General features: G+C 38.7%; 1 protein-coding gene across 9 annotated transcripts in view; it reads left to right on the forward strand.

Annotated features, from left to right (window-relative positions):
* Positions 1-21,433, forward strand: part of BBX (BBX, HMG-box containing) — a 279,317-nt gene that overhangs the window by 251,103 nt on the left and 6,781 nt on the right. For 7 of the 9 annotated variants that reach the window (XM_003798195.2, XM_023518213.1, XM_023518217.1 and 4 more), the window contains 4 exons: positions 6,678-6,767; positions 8,126-8,185; positions 16,233-16,430; positions 17,707-17,893. In XM_003798195.2, coding sequence (XP_003798243.1) covers positions 6,678-6,767; positions 8,126-8,185; positions 16,233-16,430; positions 17,707-17,893 — 535 coding nt within the window. The remainder of the gene's footprint in view (positions 1-6,677; positions 6,768-8,125; positions 8,186-16,232; positions 16,431-17,706; positions 17,894-21,433) is intronic. The other 2 variants (XM_003798196.2, XM_023518215.1) reach the window with 1 other exon arrangement.

Below are 21,433 nucleotides of genomic sequence, written 5' to 3' on the forward strand. Positions count from 1 at the left end.
CCTATAGTAATTTTGTAGCTATAGTTTGGGAGTGTCTAGGAGCAAGGAATTTTCAAAAGAATAAGTTTACAGAAGTTCTTGAATATGCAAAAAATGCTGATCTTTTTTTTATGTTATAATCTGCAAGCTCTATTGTTAACTCTGTCTTTGGATCGTAATATTTAGGTTTTTCTGAGTATGATTGGGTCTGAAAAGATGTATCCTTTCCTTTTTTCCTACCTAACCCTTTTATATAAATCTGTTTGCCTTTGTGAACTACTTCTTTATATCATTTTTCTCAAAGGGCCAGTACCTTATGTTATTAAATTATTTTCCTACAGGTAAATCACTAGGATCTATATGATCCTGAAAGTCTCAGAATTATTTTTCTTCTTTCTTCTACTTATGTTTTCCATGACTACATCTGTATCATTCAAGTGCACCAGCCTGCAGTTTCCTGGCTTCTATAAAATACATGAGGCAGTGATTGCAAAAAGATTATAGAGAATACCTGTAGTATTAGCGTAGTATATACATATATTTTCTTTGTAGTTGTTAAATTTATTTTCTTTTATCACTCACTTTTTCCCAGAGAAGCGGACAAGGAAGCACGTTCTGGTTCCATTTCAAACTACCACCAGCCAATTCAGAAGTGTTTTGCTATTGGTTATTTAGAGGGATAACTTGGTGGGGTCATAAAAAAAAAACACATATACAGATTAATGGAATGAGGAGTAAGCAACAGCTTTCATTTCTTAAGCTCTTACTTTCTAATAAACAATGCTTTAAGAGCTTTTTCCAGAAAACAAATATTTATTGAGAACCTATGCTATGCTAAGCACCCTTCTAAGCACTTCGATTTTATCTGGCAATGAAAATAAAGAACTCCACTCCGTGGAGGTTACATCATTATAATAGGGGACCAGACAATAAATAAGTCTAAATAATGAGCAAAATATATAACTTGTTTGAAGGTAAGAAATGAAGAAAAGAGTATGTTAATAGAGCAACCAGGCAAATGATCAACAGGAAAGAAAAGCCTTGAGCAATATTGTAGACCAAGTAGAACTCACAGGCATATGTAGACCACTCACTCTACCCACTGATAGCAGAGTGTACATTCTCCTCAAGTGCACATGGAACAGTCTCCACAGAAGATCATACGCTAGGCCATGAAACACACCGGTAATTTTAAAAGGCTAAAATAATACAAAGTATATTCTGTGATCACAGTGGAATGGAATTAAAAATTAATAGTAGGAAAAAATTGGGGGAACTTACATTTGTGGAAATTAACACACTCTTTGATAGAGTAAAGAAGAAATTAAAAGGGAAATCAGATCTGAGATGAATAGAAATGAAGACAACATTATAACAAAACTTGAGGGATGGAGCTAAAACAATGCTTAGAGGAAAATTTATAGCTCTAAGTGCCTATATTAAGAAAGAAGCAGGATCTCAACTCAGTAACCTTCCCCTGTAAGACACTGGAGAAAGAATAGCAAAGTAAACCTGCAAGAAGGAGATAACAGTTAGAGAGGAAATTAATGAAATGAAACTAATTAAATTAAAAAAAATTACAAAGTAGAAAATAGAAATCACTGAAACCAAAAAGTAGTTCTTTGAAAAGAACAACAAAATGCGGAAACATTTAGCTAGATTGACTAAAAGAAAAGAAAGGAGAACTCATCACATCATTAGTATCAGAAATGATACAGGGGACATTATTACCCACTTTATACAAATGAAAAAGATTATAAAATAATATGCATAATGTTATGCCAATAAGTTAGATGACCTATATGAAGCCAATAATTCCTAGAAAGAGAAAATTTACTGAAACCAACTTAAGAAAAAAGTAGAAAATCTGGATATACCTATAACTAGTAAAAAGATTGAATTGAATTAGTAATCAAAAAAGTACCCTTAGAAAGAAAATTCCAGGCCCAGATGGCTTAACCACCAGATTCTACCAGATAAATAATAAATAATTACAGTTCTTCATAAATGAATCCAAAAATTAGAAGAAGAATGAACACTTCCCAACTCATTTTCTGAGGCCTTGTATTACCTTACTGTCAAATATATCACAAGATAATCACAGGACACAAAGATATAAAAAGAAATGAAAACTGCAGATCAGTGTTTCATCCTCAACAGTCCTCAACTAGTAGCAAACCAAATGCAGCAACATATAAGCATTATTCACCATGACTAAGTGGGATTTTACCCCAGGACTGTAAGGTTGGTATAATATCCAAAAATCAATTAATGTAATATTCTGTATTAATAGAATAAAAAACAAAAACCACATCTCAATAGATACAGCAAAAACATTTGATGTAATTCAGCACACTTTCATAATAAAAGCACTCAACAGACTAGGAATAAAAGGGAACTTCCTCAACTTGATAAAAGGCAACTACAACAAAAGACAGCTAACATCATAAGTGGTGTAATATTGGATGCTTTCACCCGAAGCCTGGGGATAAGGCAGCCACTTCTATTGAATATTGTATTAGAGGTTCTAGCTAGGCCAGTTAGGGAAGAAAAAGAAACAAAAGTTTCTGCGTTGAAAAGGAAGAAGTATAACTATCTCTGTTCTTATATGACATGGTCTTGAGTATAAAAAATTTTAAGGGCTTGGCGCCTATGGCTCAAGTGGCTAAGGCGCCAGCCACAGACACCTAAGGTGGCGGGTTCAAATCCAGCCCGAGCCTGCCAAAGAACAATAATGGCTGCAACCAAAAAACAGCCGGGCGTTGTGGCGGGCACCTGTGGTCCCAGCTACTTGGGAGGCTGAGGCAGGAAACTCGCTTGAGCCCAGGAGTTGGAGGTTGCTGTGAGCAGTGAAGCCATGGCACTCTACCCAGGGGCTCAGCTTGAGGCTCTGTCTTAAAAAAAAAAAAAAAAAAAATTTTTAAGGAAACCACACACACACACACACACATCCACCCACTACAGTTAATAGGTGAGTTCAGTAGGATTGCATATAAGATTATTAGACAAAAATTAATTGTACACTGTAATGAACAGTCCAGAAATGAAATTATAAAGCTATTTCTTTTACAATAGCATCAAAATAAAGTACTTGAAGTAAATTTAACAAAAGAAATACAATGCAATAAAAACTATAAAGCATTGTTTAGAAAAAGATGATAGAAATAAATGGAAAAATATCACATATTCACGATTGGAGGATTCCATGTTGTTAAGATGAACTCACACCCCCAGATTGATTTATGAATTGAACCCAATCCCTCTTTATAATTCCAGCTGTCTTCTTTGAAGAAATTGACAAATAAGCCTAAAATTAATAAGAAATTGCAAGAGATTCAGAATAACCAAAACAAAGAAAAGAAGAAAATAGTAATTGATTTACAGCAGTAATCAAGACAGTGTCATGTTGAAATAAAGACAGACATACAGATCAGTAGAATAGAATTTGAAAATCCAGAAACAAAACCATGCATTTTTGGTCAACAGATTTTTAACAAAGGTGCCAAAACTATTCAGTGGAGAAGTAGTCTTTTCAAAAAATGGTAATTGAACCCTCACACGATATACAAAATTTAACAAAATGGATTGAAGACTTAAATATAACAGCTAAGACTATAGAACATTTTAAAGAAAACATTGGGGAAATTATTCTTGAGTAGATCTAGCAGTGCATCCTTAAGTACAACACCAAACGCCCAGGCAACAGAAGACAAAATAGATAAACTGAACCGTATTAAAATTTAAACTTCTGTGCTTTAAAGAACACTATCGAGAAAATAAAAAGACACCCCACAAAATGGGTTAAAATATTTGCAAATTACATCTCTGATAAGGGACTTTTACCTAAAATATATAGGGAACAATTACAACTCAACTGTAAAGAAGACAATTTAAAAATGGGCAAGTAATCTGAATAGACATTTCCCAGAGAAAGTTATATAATAAGTACATGGCCAGTTAAGTACATGAAAATGTGCTAGATATCACCAGTCACTAGGGAACTGCAAATGAAAACCACAGTGGGAAAGATACCACTTCACATACTTAGGATGGCCACAATCAAAAAGTCAGATAACAACAAATGTTGCCAAGGATGTGGAGAAATTGAAACCCTTCCATGCTGCTAATAAGAATGTAAAATGGTACAGCTGCTTTAGTAAATAGTCTTCTAGTTCCCCCCAAAGGTCATACATCTAGTTACTATATCACCCAGCAAGGCCACCTCTAGGTATATGCCCAAGAAAAATGATCACATTCGTGCACACAGAGGCTTCATACACAGTCTATGATACCGTTATTCCCAGTAGCCAGAAGATGGAAACAGTCCAAATGTCCATCAGCTATTGAATGGATAAACAAAAAGTGTGTTACACCCATACAGTGGAATATTATTCAGCCTGGAGCATGCTACAGCATAAAAGAACCTTAAACTTTATGCTAAGTCAAAAACCCCATCAAAAGCCCCATAGTATATGATTCCATTTCATGAAATTTCCAGAAAGGGCAAATCTGTAGAGACAGAAAGTAGACTAGTGATTACTTAGAGTTAGGGAAATACAGATATAGGAGAGGTTGTAACTAAAAGGTATGGAATTTATTTTTGAGGTGATGAATGTTCTAAAATTGGTAATGCTTTGCAAGTGTCTGTGAATATATGAACCATTGAATTGTATGCTTCAAACAGGTGAATTGCATGGTATGTGAATTATATTTTGATAAAGTTGTTTTAACAAGTCGGTTAAAGTAATAGGTTTGTGAGGGAAAGGGAGCTCACCAGTGATGGGCATGGAGTTGGGTTGCAGTTTTATGTAGGTAGCCTTGAGATATTTTAGCAAAGGTTTGAAGAAGATAAGGAAGTTAGCCACATGGATATCAGGGGAAGATCATTTCCTCAATAGAGGCACTAGAGGTGCAGAGGTCTTAAAATTGGGAGGACTGAGACTGCTTGTTCAGGGAAACATCCAGGAGGCTGGTGCCACTGGAGAGAAGCAAAGGAAGTGGGGAGGGCAGGAAAGGAGATGACAGAGGGAATGGGACTCTGACTCTCACAAGTCCTTGCTGGATAACATTAGACTGATGGCTTTTCAGATCTGCAGAATAGAGGAGTTCTAGCTGGAAGGATACATTTGTGAGTCATCAGTCTGCAGCTGGTATTTAAAGCTGTCAGACTAGAGCTAATCACCAGAGGAGTAAGAATAGTGAAGAGGACAAGGACCAGGCCCAGAACATTCCAAAATTAAGAGGTCAGAGAGAAGAGGAGGAGGCAAAGGGGACAGAGAGGGAAAGGTCAGTAGGAAGGATAGAAAACAAGAAGAGGTATACCCCAGAAGCCAGGTCAAGGGATAGTCAAGGCAAAGGGCATGGCCGGAGTGCTCAGCAGTGCTGGAAGCTGCAGGTGCAGCCAGTACAGTGAGGACCGTAATGGGCCTTCCCAGCACTGGGCTCACTGGTGAGTCTGAGTGGCAAGGCCAGAAGCCTGCCTGGAGTAGGTTTAAGACAGAAGGAAGGAGAGAAATTGGAGATGGCACGTATAGGTAACCCTTAAGTGGAGAACTTTACTACAAAGAACTAGGGCAGTAGCTGGCATGAGGGAAGTTTGGCAGAAACCATCATCTTCTTATTTTTTAATTGGGAGAAATATTGTATACTTACATACATACTGATGGAAGGACCTGATAACAATGGGAGAAATATTATATACTTATGTACATACTGATAGAAGGGCCTGCTAAGAAAGGGAGAAGTGATTATGTTGAGCCAAACAGGGAGCGAGGCTGACTATGTAGAAGCCTAAGATGATTGACCTCTAGCCACAAGGCAGAGCATATAAGGACAGGTGTCAGTACGTGGGGAGATGGGAGCTTCTGGCTTCTTTAATCCTTACACCACCCTGTGGGCCTAGGCACTGTCTTGATCTCAGTTACAGGTGAGGTAACAGATGTTACATAAAATTACTAAGTCAGTTTCACATAGGAATTATCTGCAATGTGTAGAAAGCAACTTGCTTTGGGGAGGTCAGCACTATTGGTGCTTCTGATTGTTAACTGGAAAAAAAAATTCTCAATTCTGTTTTTTTCTACTCAGAAAACTAAGACAGAATCCGAATCTTCTTCCCCTCCCACCTAGAAAGAAAGTTTCTTGACAAATATTTTCTATTTTAAAATCACTTTTTTCTTCCTGGAATATCCTCAAAAAAGGCCAGAAAGCTATCTAATGCTATTGTGTCAGGTCAACCCTTGGCCTGAAATTGCTGTTCTTGTTGTGAAAAATCACTTGCTTAGGAGAGATGAAACACAGATGCTATCCTTTCCTTCATGGCATTTAGGAGTCTAAACTAAAATCTTTTCTCATTACAGACTGTAGCCACTCTGCTATTATTGGTTGTCGTCTCTTTCTACTCACTAAATCTGCAGATTCTGTCTTTCTGCTCACTAAATCTGCAGATTCTGTGTAGGAGTCCCAACCCTAATGGAGGCTTCTGCCCAATACATTTCTAAGGAAAATCTCAACTGGGTTTTAAATAAACATAAAGGAGGGGGGCTGAGCACCAGTTAAAGTGAAGACGCAAGATGGCATTTCTTGCTACTCAATGTGCTTGTTCCACAGGAGGGAGGAGGGTGTAATTGTTGGAAAACACACAATATTGTTTTGTGAAACATTGTGAATTTGAAATATATTTATATTAATATTGTCTGTAGGTCCTTTCCAGTCTCAGAAAAAGAACTTATTCCACAAAATTGTCAGCAAATATAAGCACAAAAAGGAGAAGCCTAATGTTCCGGAAAAAGGTATTGGTGCCTTCCACCCTCCAGTCAGGGTCCTTGGTCACCTCCACTGTGAGCTCATCTTTGGTACTGCTTCCGCGCTGCCTTCGCCTTGTCCTCCCTGTGCTTGCTTCTGTGCCATCAGCTCCTGACGCGAGCATATTCATTCTTTCTAGACTCTGCGCTAACTGCACATCTCCTTCACTTGGACTCCTATTCAAATCCATATTTTTCTCTATTTTCAGAGTTCCATATGAATCCTAAAATTGCTTCTCATCTATATTTGGTGCATTTTGTAATTTAGTCTTCTTGACCACTTATCCATTTATTTTCTTTGACTATTCTTCTTTTTCTCATGTTTGGCAACCTTCATACCACAACCACGTTTTTTCCACTTCCTGCAAATTTGCCAGTCACATTCATGCGAAAGTCCCACCATTTTTGTATATTTTCTCTGACACTTGAGGATTCTTGTGGACCTTTTCCTCCACTCCTATATTGTAACCTGCCTCTTTTCCCCACCCCATCTTTATACTTCGTCATTTGCTAGAGACTCTTCCTCCTGCCTCTTTCAGTCACATACCTGTTATTTCCAGAGAGCAGTAGAGACATATTATATCTCTACCTGCCCTCAACTTTGAACATCTGTCTCATTGTTATGATCTTGATGAGCCCTTGAATCTCTTCAGGGCTCATCTGAAGATCTCTTTCTTCTATAGTTCAAGACTCCCTCTTTCCCATACAAGATCAGTCTTCCCGTCTGGCTCCAGACAGCCAAGTACTGTGGAGGTGAAGCTTTCCTCAGCGTCCCCCTGCATGTCAGTGTTGTGACTACTGTAAACCTACTCATCTGATGCCCATTTGCATCCTACTTGCATGGCCAGATGTGGAGCATTTCATGTTTCTTGGATGAGGCTTTAAATGCAGCTGTCTTCTGTGTGTAGACATATGTGCCTGCTTGTTCCTGTGTGTAACCTTTTCTATAATTTGGGCTTTATTTTCACCTTCACTTCAGCTTCTTGGTTTTTTTTTTATATACGGACATTATTTTTCCTCTGCTTCCATGAAGAAACATGATTCACTAGGTAAAATGCCAGCTTTTGTCATTCCCTTTTACTGAACTTCAAATTACCTTGATTAAAACTGCAGAAATTATCCAATAGTATTTTCATAGAAGACAGAAAAAATTGTTTATTTTTAATTCATTTCCTTTATAGCCTCATTATTTTAGTTGGTAAATGCCATTTTGAGAATTAAGTAATTGAAGTAAAATTCTGCTTCATTTGTGTGATGTTCCATTATTTTGTATATTGTTTTGCTTTTATAATATGTGTGTCTTATGAGTAAAGAGTTTCACTTTCCTTTTTTGTTATGTTTTTTAGGAAGTGGGGATAAATGGTCAAACAAGCACGTCTTCTTGGATGCCATTCACCCTGCAGAAGGTAAAGCTAGCAGTGTTCATTGTTTAACTTCAGGTAGTCTGAGTTGAAAATGCATAATTTGTATAGAATTAATAAAAGCTTAATTTACATAGGTTCACACAACAGCATAAGGCCTGTATGTTCATGATGAGGTTGTTTTTAATTTTCAGATCAAAACTATTATTTGGGCTTCTGCCAAGGGTCAGGCCATGTGTTATGTGGTAGTTAATTTGTCCAAGGAGAATTTGTAACCCTTGACTTGGCATAAACCAGAGATCAGAGATTAGAGTATTTTACAACTATACATATTCAGCCACACAGTTCCTGTTATGGGCAGATGCTTGTGTTCAGGAGAGTCGAGTAGGGCATCATGGGGCTGCCCTGGCTGGCTGGAAGTGGGCAGGCCTACAGCGGTGATTTCTTACTTGGATAATTTCCCTAGCTCACCACCCAGTATCTCTAAATATGTTAAAATAGAACGCCCCTGGGCCTTATATATAGCCAAAGAAAAACCCAGTGTTAACTAGTCATGTTATAGATCCTAGGTGCAGATTTTATTCTGAAATTTCCCACAGCCATATTTATTTGTGACTTTACCTAATTACCCTTAAATATTGAACCCTAGGTGAATGCTAATTACTGCGATGGTTAAGGGAAGGATACTCCTTTCCCTTTTCCTATTGATGCCCTTTTGTTCATTGTAAATATTTTTTAAAGAGATGAATTTTAAAAGAGCTGAATGCTTTTGTAATGCTTAATTAGGGGTTGCGTCATTGGAAAGCTAGAAATTTTAGAGATCATCCAGTTTTGACCCCTTTGACTTACTTACGTCCAGAAATAGGAATATGATGACCTAGTCCACATCTATTGACTCTCAAATATACTCTTATTCCTCTTGAAAATGAAGAAAAAGTTAAAATGCACATTTGGCCTACATCATTTATCATAAATACTCATGTTTTTAAGTATTTAGCTAAAATGTTTGAATTAATATTAAACATTTTTGGTTTAGTAGGCACAGTTCACATCAGCCAGGTCTGCTTTTACATCTTTTTATTTATATGGAAAATGCCAGCAGCACATCTGTTTTCTGACTTGTTAATTCACATTCACAATCTCTGTGGAATATTACTTTAGCTTAAGTGCCAAGCAAAACAATATAGGAATTGTGCTGTTTAGAGCAGTAAATCCTAAGATCCCCAAATCGATACCTTAGCTGTTTTACATATATTTTGTTTTAAAATATATTTTTAAATACATTCCACACAGGTTTAGTAAATGTGAGGCACTAATGAACTGTCAGAGGACTCTAAAAAGCATTGCGGACCACTTTGCCCTTTATTGGAGATGATACTGTTCTCTATACTTTGTTTTGTTTTGTGAACACTGAAAACCCTGCAGAGGTACCAGAGCAGGTGCAGTGTGATAGAAGGAGCACTTACGTAGGAATTGGAGGGTCTGGGGTCTAGTCTCAGGTTTGCCTCTAATGCCCATTTTCAGTAGGACACATTGTTTAACCTGACTAGGATTCACTCTTCCCCTCGGTAGTAAGTAGATGTGATATGTGATAGTGTGTTTAGGGGTTGGGTGAATGATGAGATGTAGTAATATTCCATTTCTCTTCTAACACGTGATGATTTTATTACTGTGATACCTTGAGTGTTTGTGATGCTAGAAGCAATGTCTTTTGCTGCTCTAGTTTTCTATCTGGGGACAGAAAAGTAAATTAATTTAACAGTCTTTATAGGCAATCCCATGGGCATAGTAGGAATAGTGTTATTCTTGGTGACATTTAATTATATTTATTATTAATGTATATGAAATAAAACTTTGGGGAACATGCACTGAAAAATGTTAAGTCCTTTACTTAGTGCAGAGTGCAAACCGTTTTACATGACGAGGAAGAAAGGAATCAATTTGAGCATCAGAAATTACTAGTAGGCTCAGCGCCATAGCTCAGTGGTTAGGGCGCCAGCCACATACACCAGGGCTGGCTGGTTCGAACCCGGCCCAGACCTGCCCAACAACATTGACAACTGCAACGAAAAAATAACCAGGAGTTGTGGCAGGCGCCTATCGTCCCAGCTACTTGGGAGGCTGAGGCAAGAGAATTGCTTACACCCAAGAGTTTGAGATTGCTGTGAGCTGTGATGGCACTCTACCGAGGGCGACATATTACGTTTCTGTCTCAAAAAAAAAAAAAAAAAAATTACTATTAACTTTAAGTGACCTTTTTTGGTTGTTTTCATATCACTCTCAACACTTACTTGTTTGGTCAGCGACTATGTGCTCGTGAATTATCTAAGGCCTTTACTTCATCTTTACCTATAGCTGTGTCACTGCTTATTAAAACTTTGCCTTACAGGAAATAAATATAGAGACATAAAATGAAACCATAATATAGAATAATTTTAAGATGGGTAAGCTATCCTCTGCCAAGGTTAGACAAGAATTGTTTGTAGCTGGTATAACTAATAGAAATGTTGGTTCAACTGAAACTATGTCACTGTTCTACTGCTCCTGACTTCTGTTAAAGTGGATGACTTAAAATTCACTATGCTTTCTTTATCCATCCTGTGTATAACTGTCCTGTCATTTTTTTCTTAAAATATCAGAAATCTTTAGATGCTTAGTAATCTGAGGTTTAAATGCTAAGCTTATGTGTTAAGCATTTTCCCCTATGCTTTTAAAATGCAAAAGGGCTATACACCAATTTCTGAAATTTTTTATATCAAAAAGAGAGATTTCCTACTGCCTAGAATTAAAGGTAGAATTTTCAAGTAAACCAAGACCACCTACCTCTCTGAAGGTGTTTATCTTTCCTACCTAGTTGTGGTATCATGCTCATGCTTTAAAATAGGGATTTCTAACTGTAATAATGATGGTGATAATTTATACTTACTATGATTTATAGTTTACAGAGAGCTTTCACATATGTCTAAATTTCATCGTGGTCCCAGTGAATTAAGGAGGGCTTATCAGTCCCAGATACATGGTAAGGAATTGAAGCCTAACTAACATAAGCAGGGAGGAGAAGCCAGGTCTTAACTTAAGCACACTGGCCACTACTGCTTCAATTTTTCAGGCGTATCTGTAAGCTTTTAACCTTCATTTGACTCAGATGTTGAAAATATAAATGATATCTTACAAGAAAAAGACCCCCCAAACCTCAGCTTACTAAGAATCTCCTTAAGATTAGTTTCTGTACAATGTATAACTCTACTTATATGCAGGACAACTCTGATCTATAATTAGATTTTCACACACGGTCTACAGCACCAGGACCAACTTGATCTTTTTTCTCAAGTTTAAAATAGTTGCTATAAACTTCATCAGAGTCTCCCAGGATCTTAGATAAGGTTTATTCATTTGATTCTTTTTCCTGTGTTCCATTCAGCATCTGACTGCTGTTTCAGCTCATGGGAGACCTACCAAAGACAATGAGATTCCAGGTCTGGACATAATTTCAGTACAAGTTGAATCCCCCAGTTGGGATGTGAATTCATGACTCTAGAGCACTCTAGTGGCCTCCCAGGGTACAAGGCAAGGACAGTGCTACTTTCCAAAAAAAACTTAGCCCACATTTTGGAATCCGAGTTTAGAAAACAAGACCATGCCTTATTGCTGTGTTCCCTGTGTCGCTGTGGGAGTGAGCTAGCATTATCACTCTCAGATGATACGCTCCAAGTGTATTATGGTTATTGTTGAATGTAAACTAGCCCTATGGACTTGTTCTGCAGTGCTTGGGTAGTTTTGTGTGTTCAATTAAAAGCTGGAAGAGAGATGACTAATTTGGTTTTGGATGACAAAGCCTTTCTTTTCTCACATTTCCATTAGGTCAGGGAGAGGGAGGAACTGGCTTGCTGTCTTTGTCCTCAACTTCCCTGCCTGTTTCCGTCTCTGAACTTTTTTCATTTCATGTCCTCACCACCAAGCTTTGTTTGCTTTGCTATTGTTACTGGACTGAGATCAACTATTTTGCCACAGATAGCTCCAACTTGGCCTAAGCCAAATCTGCCTTCCTCATCCTTGTATCTTAGGTGAAGGCTCTCCCTGAGGTCTGTCCTCCATCCAAGCCATCAAACCAACAGTACGTTATAGTGTTAACCCCTGGGTCAAAACTTGGGGCCAGAACCTTACTCCCTTCCAGACTCTAGAGAACTCATAATTACGTAAGTTTTCCAAGTGCAGATGATCTTTAGGACCCATGGATGACTTTTTATTCTAAAGTATTACCTCCTTTAGAGACTTATGAGAACCTCCAGTGTTGGTTGTTTGTTTCCTGCTTGATCTGCAGCCTTCACTCCTTTACCATATGCCAATATTTTGGCCCCTGGGACATGAGTATTGCTGTTGTCTCTTGGCTGCCCTGGCTAGGATCCTTGGGCTCCTGGTCTGCTGGTTTCTGAGCTCTCCCTACTCAGTCCCAGTCTGTCAGGCCTTAACCATACCTCCCTTTTGTAATCAATCCCTTTGTATCTATGTCCTGGGCTTCTTACTATGTTTTTACAAGTTCATCTTGAACAACCATTGAACAGAAATGAAACCATTTGAAAGCTCTCCAAAATAAAAAAAACAATCCAGTGTTAGTCAAGGGACTACTGTTTCCCAGGCTGTAACTCTGCACCTGACTGGTGGCTTGCTTTTCCCCAGTCCAAGACCCTGATTGCAGAGTCTGTACCAAAACCAACATTATTTTAGGGCTAGATGGCCCCTTGGGAGCTAATCTAGTCCAACTTCCATCTTTGCATGAAAAAACTGAGACTTGTGGCCCAGAAGTTAGTAATTTAAAAGGTCAGGAGGGGCTGGGCACAGTGGCTCATGCCTGTAATCCTAGCACTCTGGGAGGCCCAAGAGGGTGGGCTGCCTGAGCTCACAGGTTCAAGATCAGCCTGAGCAAGTGGGAGACCCCGTCTCTAAAATTGGCAGCTAGCAGTAGTCCCAGCTACTCCAGAGGCTGAGACAGAGAATTGCTTGAGCCCAAGAGTTTGAGGTTGCTGTGAGCTATGATGCTACAGCATTCTACCAAGGGCAGCAAAGTGAGACTCTGTCTCAAAAAAAAGGTCAGGAATAGAATTCTGGTCTGTCTACAATATATATGTTTTTTCCATTACCCTGTTGTCTCTGTGTAAAAGTCAGGCCATCTTTTCCAAACAACTTGGCCTTTTTCTGATATCCATCCCTTTTCTTTTACTTCTTTGGTACTTTTTAATGTAATCAGTTCTTCTGATATAAGACAAACTACATCTTTCCCACTATAGAACCCTGCCATACCCTTATTTTCACAAGTTCTAAATTTTTTTAGGAAGAGGAAATAGAAAGGGAAAGAAGTTAGTGCTCTTTTTATAATGTAGTGTTCATACTGGAGAGGTGAGTAAGACTCCCTCTGTAATCAGAAGGGATCTGGATAAGAAACTAGATAATATTGAAACCTGTGAACGTGCAACAGAGGTTATTTAATGCTCACTGTAAATTCAGACTTCGGCCTTTTTCATACTTGTAGGAGGCTTTGAATTTTAAGACTAGTGCAGAGTCCTGAAACTGTCTTGCTTCCTTGGAATGTTTCTAACCAACTTACCTTTTATTTTACTAGAAGCTTTTTTTGAAGTTTAAACTTAAAAAAAAAATCTTAAAATATATACTACCACTCTCCTATGTTAAGCTAAATATCAAAATATAAATATTTTAAGACTAAGTAAATGAGTAAATTAGTGTATCTTGAGGTAGATCTGTTTAACCTGGGTATGGACAATTTAAAATAATTTTTATAATTTTTGATTACTTACTTAGAAGGGTGGTTGGGAGCATTGCCAAGTTTTTTTGTTTTTTATTTTTTTTTAAGACAGTATCACTTTGTCACCCCCAATAGAGTGCAATGGCATCATAGCTCACAGCAACCTCAGACTTCTGGGCTTAAGCAATTCTCTTACCTCAGCCTCCCGAGTAGCTGGGACTACAGGTGCCCACCACAACACCTGGCTGTCTTGCTCTAGTTCAGGCTGGTCTCGAACTCCTGAGCTCAGGCGATCCGCCCACTTGGGCCTCGGAGACTGCTGGGATTATAGGCGTGAGCCACTGCCGGCAGCCCTTATTTTTTTTTAAATAACTGTTATCTTAAGCCTGTCCCCACACAGCCATCTGTTACGCAGTATTGAGATAAGGCCAAACCACAAATCTTAGTGTGATTTCTGTTTTACATACTTTCTTTTGATGTAATTGAAATTATTTCCCACTTGTTTTGGAATATGAAATGGAATCAGCCTCTTCTTTTCAGACATTTTTTAAAGACAAGACACCATAATGTCCAGGGCAAAAGATCTTATTGATTTATAGCTCTTCTTTCTTGAGGATATACCTAGAGCCATTAGAGAGCTGGATTAAAAATTTTAAATGAGGCCAATGCAAGTGTTGATACCAACAAGTACATTTTTTCGCACCTCAGGTTATTCTTGCCCTGTTCTTTTCTTCTTATTTTAGCTTTCTTTCCCTTCCTGTGTGTGTGTGTATCTTTATTGCTAACATCTACCTTCAGATCCACCTTCTGATAAATACCTTTTTTCATCCTCCATGTTTAGTTTGCTTGGGATTTGTCATGTCAAATTTTGATTTTCTGATCCACACTTACCTGTTGTTTGTCAACACTGATTTCTGTGCCTATCCTAAAAAACTGGATAGTTTTAAAATTTAAAAAAAAAATGCTTCTTTTCCCTGAATACATAGTCTAAACTCTTAGTTTAGACTTCTTAGTTTAGAAAATAGAACTCCCAATCATGAAATTAGACTACATGTATATGTCTCTAAATGCATACTAAACTCACATCTCCATGTTCTTTTCTTACTTTAGAATTAAGGGGGGGGGGTCGATGAACTTCTAAGTAAATGAGTAAATAAGACACAAACATTCCCAATCTGCTTAAACCAAGAGTAAAGTCTTTTGGTGGTGTATGTCTTCCTTATGCTTGACTTAGTGACTCAAGATACAAGACTATGCTACTAAATGAGTTATTGGTATTACAGTTAGAATACCTAAAACTAGCGTCTCCACGAGCCATGCTGATCTGTGAGACTTCACTAAATTATCTCACTGAGCATTTTTGCCTCGTCCTGGAATTCCGTGAATGAGAGTTTTCTCATTTGCGTGCTGGTTTCGCCAGTGTCTGCCCTGTTCCCACTGAGCAGTCAATATGCATGAAACAAGGTCAGGCCTCACAATTCCTTGCTGAGCAGCCCAACCTGATGCTTTTGAAAGCAACCACAAATATAAATTTCAGAAGCAGATATTTAATCTTGGTGTCCTCACAGGAAAAGAAACTTCCTTTACTGTCCTCTCCAGACTAACTGGCCAAAAGGATCTCACACGGGGACCCTGATAGCGAGTAGGACTGTGGTCTCTTGGGATGTAGTTTCCTCAGATGTACATACGTTTGTTCTCCACACCAACCTATAAAATCCAAAGACTTAGAATGTGTAAAAAGAAAAAGGTATCTTAATGCTCTGCACTTTATTTATCAAAGCAAATATTAATAAATAATAGGAAAATCATGGGCAGTGTTATATTTCTTTTTTACACCAATATGAAAACTGATTAGAAATTCTCCTATCATATGAATGAGGCACATATAAATGTAAAAACTGCAAAAAACTGTAGAATAGATCCATTTTTCAATGAGGAATCACAATTGGCTTATAGGTATTATACTCACCTGCACCACCCCTGAGAACCACTGTTCCAGCAGCTACAGCCCTTCCCTGGTGCCATCATCAGCCATGGCCAGGATCCCACCAACTAACCTCTACTTCAGCTACAAGATATCCATGTTTGAAACATGCACAGTCTGTGGTCCAGCAATTCAGACTGCAGAAACTTATGCTACCAAAACTTGGACAAGTCAACTGTTTTGCTTTCTCTCTGCATATGAAAGTTATGTTTATACTATATTGTAGTCTATTAAGTGTGCAGTAACATCATTGTCTAAAAAGCAGCATGTGTTCCTTAATTAAAAATCTTAGAGCAGTATTGGTGCCTTGAGGTTTTGTGTGTAACTGTATGTGGTTTATCCTATTTCAGCCATATTTTCAGAAGACAAAAACACCACAGAGCCTGCTTATAAGGTTAAAAATGCCCCATCCATTCCCTACACTCCAGAGCCAACAACGATACAAGAACCTTTGGTGGGCAGCCAAAAGAGAAAAGCGAGGAAAACCAAGATCACACACCTCGTCAGGACCGCGGATGGCCGGGTGTCACCAGCAGGAGGCACGCTGGGTAAGAAGAGAGAGCTCTGGACAGATAACCAGAGCAAGCAGGGGACGATCACGACCACACTAACCAGGGAATTAACTATAAGCCAACTGTGATTCCTCGTTGAAAATGGATCGATTCTACAGTTTTTTGCAGGCCTCTCCCTGAAGTGTTTTATTCTGTGTTTTAAAATCATAGCTATTTTCCCAAGAGCATATATGAATTCCTAGGAGGGAAAGTTAGTTTTTAGGACTGTCAGTTTATGTAGTTTGTGTTAATCTGGATATTAATAGAAATGAATTGTTTGCTGAGTTAGAATTAGAGGACAATTAGGGAATTTTTGTGCACTCTTCCTTGTTTTGTGTATACATAGATTATGAGAACTATAGAGCATATTTAAAGACCTTGAATTTTACCCTGTCCTATAAGGGCTAAAGCTCAAAAAGGCGGAAGTTTTTGTGTAAGTATATTCAATGAAGTGAAAGTAGTATGAGGGCTAAAACCCAGATTCCTGATGTGTAGTCCACCAGGGCCCCTCCCTCCTTCCCTTTCCAACCTGGGTTCTGTTCTGCAGCTTTTGTTTTGCAGACTGTGACATCCTCATTCATTTTCACTTGTAGAAAAAGAAGGAAAGATTTGAAGAAATACTCCCTTTTATATAGAAAAGCACCATACAACTTCCATGTTGTAATATATGACACAGCTTTTTACTTACTTCAAAAAGGTATATTTGCACAGCATTTCATCCACCCGTTCATAAACACCAGAGACCCTTTTTCTTCCTTCCAGTAGGTCTTCAGAACAAGATAACAACTTGAGATCTCATTAGAATTGACTGATGTGATGTCTGGGCCATCCTGAGTGTTGATGTCACAGCAGACCCAGTGTCCAGGCTGCCATAGTTGGGCGTGCTATGACTTCATGAGATGTGTGTAGGGGTGTGGGTTTTCTAGGACCCTTTGACAGTGTCTGCAGGCCCTCTGCAAAGGCCCTCACATTGATTTTGGCCAGCACTGATTTTTCCTTCTCACTAGCCCATTCTTTGACCTTGGATAAAACGCAGTTCTCTTTAGCACAACTTCAGGAGAAATGCTGTCTACAGTTGCGATTGAGTTTAGTTAAAAAGCTTTGTTACTGTGGCAGAAGAGATTCTGTAAAAGCCTTAATATTCAGTGGATGGCAGAAGTGAACAGTCAGAATGTTAGCTCTTTTCATATTGTCTGGCATGGTGTTTTCTCAGAGTCTCTCCTCTGGAGAGAACAGAATGGTCTTCTCGTGATGGATTTCTCTTTTGTTACAGATGACAAACCAAAGGAACAACTGCAGAGGAATCTCCCTAAAGCCAGTGAGACTGACTGCAATGATGAATGCTCACACAGTGCCGAGGCCGGGGAGACGCGGAGCAGCACTCCAGAAATGCCCGCCGTGTCCGCCTTCTTCAGCCTCGCCGCACTGGCTGAGGTGGCAGCCATGGAGAATGTGCACAGGTCAGTGGTGGAACGGGGATGGAGAACAACACTGGAAAGCAAGTGGTCTGTCATACTTAGTTCAAGAGCCCTGTTGTTTATGTGAGGTAATACAAATATACAAAAGTATATTTGCTAATTAGCAGTGTTAGCAGATATAAAAGAATATAGCCAGCTGAGTATTTTATTTTAAAAGTATTACTCTGCATCTAAACTTCATTTCCATGAAAAGCCTGAGAGCAGAGAAGCAATGTTATCTAACCATTCAGCGTGAGCTTTGGAGTCCTATACCATGGACTGAGGCTTGCATCCTAGCTCCATCACCTGCAAACTGAAAGGTCTTGAGCAAGATTTTAACCTCTCTGCCCTCAGTTTTTTTCCTTCCATAAAACAAGGCTAGTGGCACTTGCTCAGAGACACTATGTGGATGAATAGAGGGCCCCTACGCTGGCATGTGAGGCTAGCGTTGGTGGCGCTGGTAGTATTAGCTGTCAGAAGACAGTGTGTTTCAGGGGAAGAGGCCTTAGTGTCTGCCCCATGGCAGGCAGAAAGGCCTGGATTTTTCCTCAACTCCCTGTGATTTGCTGCAAAGTAATTTATTTCTCTGGACCTTAGTTTTCTCATCTTACATTGAGCATAATGATATCCCCAAAGAATTATGAAGTTGCAAGGATCAGACGAGATCATAGATGTGAAAACCCTTTGAACTCGCCAAAGCCCCACAGAAAGCATATTAAGTTCTAAGTGTATAATTGGGTATTCTGCTACTTAATGGATCCTTTGGGAAGGCAAAAAAGCCTTTTGTAAATTCAAGTATTTTATATTTTTATTCAAAATGGATTACCCGTAGATAAGTTACCTTCTTAGACTTTGAATCTTTGATACAAAAGAGTTTGAACTTGGCACAGTTTGGACAGACACCTGGAGCTCCTTTTCACATCAGGTGAACCTGGAGGCCTGGATGTGAGCTTGGCTTGCCCTATGTTCTTCACCTGTCATACTGCAGTCCTAGTGCTTCTTCAGAAACAGTCTGTAGACATTTCTGAGAAGTCAAGTTCCTTTTCATATATACACTACACGTTCCTAATAGCAAGTAAACCCTGACCAACACTGTGAAAATCCACTGACGTCACTGAGGGAGATGGTGCACAGAGGCTTATCTACTCATGGGGTTTTATAGTCAGGTATGGAGAACAGACACGCACACATGCAAATAGCTGCCTGAAAGTGACTAAGTGTCCCCGTGAATTCTAGAAATAAGAGGTGATACAAGAATTCAGAGAGGAATCGTAATTCAGGGCTCAGAAAAGGCTACGGCACAGTCTCCCTCACTCACGTTGCCTGTGTTCTGAATAGGACCATAGTCACAATGTTGCTCTGTTACCAACCTGCCTTCCATGACCCAGTTTGCAACCCAGAGAGCCACAGCAAACTTTCCCCTTCTCGTCATTCCCTGGCCCTGCTTATCCCCTGCCCTGTAGTTGCTTAGACTCACTTGCTCTTTCCACATGGGCCCAGTTCTTGCCTTTGTTCTTCCTCCTCTCTGGTCAGTAGCTGCTCCTCCCTCCAGCCCTAGACCCTGGTTGTTTGCCTTCAGTCCTGACACCCAGGCAGCATGTTCCGTGTCACCCCCACACTCTGAACACACCTCTCTCTTACAACAGTTGTCACATTAGGTTGTAATTACTTGTCGATGCTTCTGTCTCTTTCCAGTATATTTTGAGAGCAAAATGCTAGTTTTATTCTTTATGGCTGCAGCTTGCTTGGATGGTACCTGTTCATCATCAGGCGAATGAATAAATGAGTTAGTTCTTGAAGTATGACCATCTCTGTTAGATAGCAGACATAGAAAAAAATAACCTCAGTTTTTTTTTTCTTAACTTCCCATTGGTAAGAACAATACTGATCACTAGAATTTTACCATCAGCCTGACAAATGGTTAGTTTTCTTAATATCTAGAAAGACAGATCACACTGGGGAGTCTTAGTTGTAATGTTACTCCTCACCTCTTAAAGCAAATCTACCAGCCACTCCTCTACCTCTAGGCTTAAAGTCATTGTACCTCAGTTGCACACCAATTAATTGCTACTTAGGAGTCATGTAGGGCTGTAGTTTAGTGGTGGGCCATGGAGTCAGGGATAGATATATTGCCTGCACTCTTGCCATGAAAAATCTGTTAGGTTTAGAAACCTAGCATAGAAAGACAATTTTATAAGATGCATAAAATAGAGAGTTGGAACAAATCTTTGTTGAGATCCTGTTTATTTACAAGAAGTTTTTAAGGAGGAGAGCTCATTAAACTTAATACTTAAATTAGGCCTCTCAGATGGGCCTTTTTAGTCCCATTTTAATGATGCTACAGGCAGTTAATTAACTTGCCAAGAGCATGCGGCTAATTCATGCCAGAGTCAAGATTTGAACTCAGGGGTCCTTACTGTGCCCTAGCATGCTAAAGTAAGCATAGGCTACATCCTAGAAAATCTTGAAGAATGTCTGTAGACCCTTGCACTGGGAGCTAAAACCCTCAGTTACTTACAGCACATAGTTTTCTGCCATCGTGATCCTAACTCCTTTCTTTTGCTTTTGCATTGATTAAGCTGAGCTTTTATCCCAGTTTCTCTCCTTCCAATTTTTTTATGATACATTGTACTTTTCATCTTTCACTTTTTTCTTTTCTAAATACTAATTAAAATTGTTTTTAATACTATTATTCAATCTTAAAGGTAAAAAAATGGATTTTAATTCTCTTTCTTACAAAAAAAAGTTGAACATATTGAACAGAAAGTACTTACGGCATCCACAGGTGAATAAACAGCTTAATCCAGAAGTTTGATTCTAACATATTTTGTTTTTTTAAATTCCAAATATCTTGGGCTATTGAGTGATTATCAGATTTTCAAATTCTAAACATTGTTATTCATCTACATTATTTCTCTCTTTTGTGCATCAAGAGAAACTTGAGTGTAGTTTTGGAACAGATATAATCTGAATCTTACAATACCTTCTTTTGTTATAAGTGTTCTAAAGGAGATACAATATTGAAAGGTCACACCCAGTAAATACATTGCCAGTATTTCACATATTTTCAGTACCGTGTGAAAAGCTACACAGCATTGCAGGGGACAGAACAATGAGTGTGTATTGTCTAGGCAGCTGGCTTGATAGGCCTGTGGGCATATGTCAAGGAAGTGCCCAGTGCTATCTTTTTAGAAGGAGCAGCTCTGGAGAAATTACCAAGAATTTTGGACAGTTTTCTCATAACCATGGAGTAAGTTGTAGTTTTTGCTACTAATGATATAAAAGCTGAGTGAAAAATTAGCTATGTTTGGCATAGTTCTAATCCAAATGATGGAAATTTCCTTGATTTTTTTTTTTTTTCTAGTCCTGTCTGGAGTTACTCTCCATGTATGTTGATTTTGGCCCAAGTAGGCTGGATTTTTCTTACAGTCTAAAATTCAGAATCAGTATTTGCTTTCTTTTTTCTATATCCTCCCTGTCCATGTATATTGAGACTTTTCTTTAGTTCAGAGCATGTCACAGTTTCTTCATTCATCCTTTATT

Source organism: Otolemur garnettii, unplaced genomic scaffold, assembly GCF_000181295.1.
Source record: "Otolemur garnettii isolate 467f Iridium unplaced genomic scaffold, OtoGar3 scaffold00131, whole genome shotgun sequence".
NCBI classification, from domain to species: domain Eukaryota; kingdom Metazoa; phylum Chordata; class Mammalia; order Primates; family Galagidae; genus Otolemur; species Otolemur garnettii.